The sequence below is a fragment of the Lathyrus oleraceus genome, chromosome 3 (genome assembly GCF_024323335.1).
Source record: "Lathyrus oleraceus cultivar Zhongwan6 chromosome 3, CAAS_Psat_ZW6_1.0, whole genome shotgun sequence".
In the NCBI taxonomy this organism is placed as follows: domain Eukaryota; kingdom Viridiplantae; phylum Streptophyta; class Magnoliopsida; order Fabales; family Fabaceae; genus Lathyrus; species Lathyrus oleraceus.
The window spans coordinates 474,953,430-474,955,770 of NC_066581.1; the positions used below are offsets into that span (position 1 = coordinate 474,953,430).

Below are 2,341 nucleotides of genomic sequence, written 5' to 3' on the forward strand. Positions count from 1 at the left end.
TTAAAAATTAAAAATCAATTTTATAAAACTAAACCAAGTAGTTCTTTTAAAGATTATTATTTAAAAGAATATTTAAAGGAACTAAAACTAAATTGTGAGATATTAAAAAAAAACACAAATTTATTTAACTTTATTTTTGTTATTATTATTATTATAAAATAAATGAAGCCAGCTCTAGCAGAGCTTTAGTAAATCTCATATAATTTCACCTGCAATGCAATTCATATAATTTCCCGCCCAAATCTTAATTTCTTCCACCCATCCTTGAGAAACTCCATTGTTGGCAAGAAATCAAAGAAACACCACAAAATCTCAATCCCAATGAATCAAAACCCCACCACCCTCTTCCTCCTCCTCACCCTCACTCTTACCCTCCTCCACTTCCCTACCACCACCTCCTCCACCCAACTCCTCTACTCCACCGCCACACAAACCCTCACCAACTCCAACTTCCTTTCCATGGCCCTCACGCTCCGCTTAGCTTCCCCTTCCCTCCCTCCCACAACCTCCGCCACGATATTCGTCCCCTCCGACGCCACCTTCCGCCGCCGTGGCCCCCTCCCTCTCTCCCTCCTCCAATACCACATCATCCCTTCCAAAATCCCTCTCCATTACCTCACATATCTCCCAATCACCACTCAATTACCAACTCTCCTCCCAAATTCCCCTCTCACCATCACTTCTTCCTATCCTCACCTCTCCATCAACAACGTAACCGTCTCAACAACCACTCCTCTCTTCAAAAAACCCTCCCTCCTCATTCTTCCCATCGACGATTTCTTCAATTCCTCTTCCCTCTTTCTCCCCAAACCTCTCCTCCGTATCCTCCAATCCAACAACTGCTCCATCGCCGCCGCATTATTCGAATCTCTATCAACAGAACCATTCGTCAGCGCCAAGAAACTGACTATCTTCGCGCCATCGGATGAATCCCTCAGAAACGTAACTGATTATGACATAACGGTTTTCAGGAAACACGTGGTTATTGGATTGATTACGTGGCGTGATTTGATTCATCTTCCTAATGATACTCTGTTACCAACTCTTTTTGAAGGATTTGATATTAGAGTAAGTATTTTTCCAAATCTTCAATTGGTTAATGGTGTGAGGATTGTTGTTCCGAATATGTATTGTGGTGATTTCGTTGTTGTTCATCGTGTTGATGGATTGCTTGATTAAGGAACGTGCTGAATGTGATTGGTATATAGGTTTTTCTGACGAGGTGTATATTGATTCATAGTTGAAAATAACTGTAATTGAATTTTTAGATGGTATAGTATAGCATGAATAGATAAATGAACTCCACTGATGTTGATAGTGTACTTTCATTCAATATAGTTTATCTGAAAGTATAGTTTTAAACGACATAAATTGTGATTTACTTAGATGTGTACTTCCAAAGTGACTTTGTAGTGGAAAAAGTTCTTTGCTTAATGTAGTCACTGCGTCTTATTGAGTTTTATTTGAGATATTTTTGTCATTCCTAATTGCTGTCTATGATTATGAGCTAATTGATGAAAAGCAGAAGAAAGTGAATTTAGGAAACATCACACAAAACATACCCAGAAGAGTAACAAATTAAAGGGCGAGGTTTGGCTGATTTTAGGGAAAGACAGACCTTTAGTGGGAAGAAACCGCTTCATTCAATCTACAGCACGAAAAAACCAAAAAATAAAATAACAAAGCTGCTGAACTATTAGTGGGCTGTTGGCAGCATAGGGATTGAACTTGATGATGTCTAAAGCGGGCGAGATGAATTTCCTTGAGGAATATCAATTTGGTGATGGAGGAGTGGTTATCTCGCACTTAGAATACGAAGATGACACAATGATCGTGGGGGAGAAAAGCTGGAAAAATCTATGTGCCATTAAGGCGACACTGCAGCTTTTTGAATTGGTGTCCGAGCTAAAATCTAATTTCTTTAAAAGTCTAGTAGTAGGTGTTAACATTCAACAAATTTGACTGGAAGAGGCAGCATATGTCCTACACTGTAAAGTCGGTTTGTTGCCCTTTAAATATTTGGGCCTCCCAATTGGTGGTGACTCTCATAGAGAGGCAATGTGGAAACCGGTGCTCGACGTTATTAGTAACAGATTACACAGATTGAATAACGAACACTTGTCAATTGGCAGCATGATTGTGTTGTTGAAATCAAGCTGGTATGCATTGCTAGTCTTTTTCTTTTCTTTCTTTAAAGCTCCGTCAGGTATTATATCCAAAATCGAGTCTATTTGTAAAAATTTCTTTAGGGTGGAAGTGAGGAAACTAGGAAGATAAATTGGGTTTAATGGGATAATGTTTGCTGGGCCAAAAATGAGGGTCTATTGGTCCTAAAAAATTT

The 2,341-nt window shown here is 39.1% G+C and overlaps 1 protein-coding gene across 1 annotated transcript; it reads left to right on the forward strand.

Annotated features, from left to right (window-relative positions):
- The first annotated feature begins 224 nt into the window (after nucleotides 1-224).
- On the forward strand, nucleotides 225-1,309 carry LOC127128239 (putative fasciclin-like arabinogalactan protein 20). Its single transcript, XM_051057461.1, has one exon. The coding sequence runs from the start codon at nucleotides 322-324 to the stop codon at nucleotides 1,177-1,179; it is 858 nt and encodes a 285-aa protein (XP_050913418.1). The 5' UTR covers nucleotides 225-321; the 3' UTR covers nucleotides 1,180-1,309.
- Nucleotides 1,310-2,341: the final 1,032 nt, after the last annotated feature.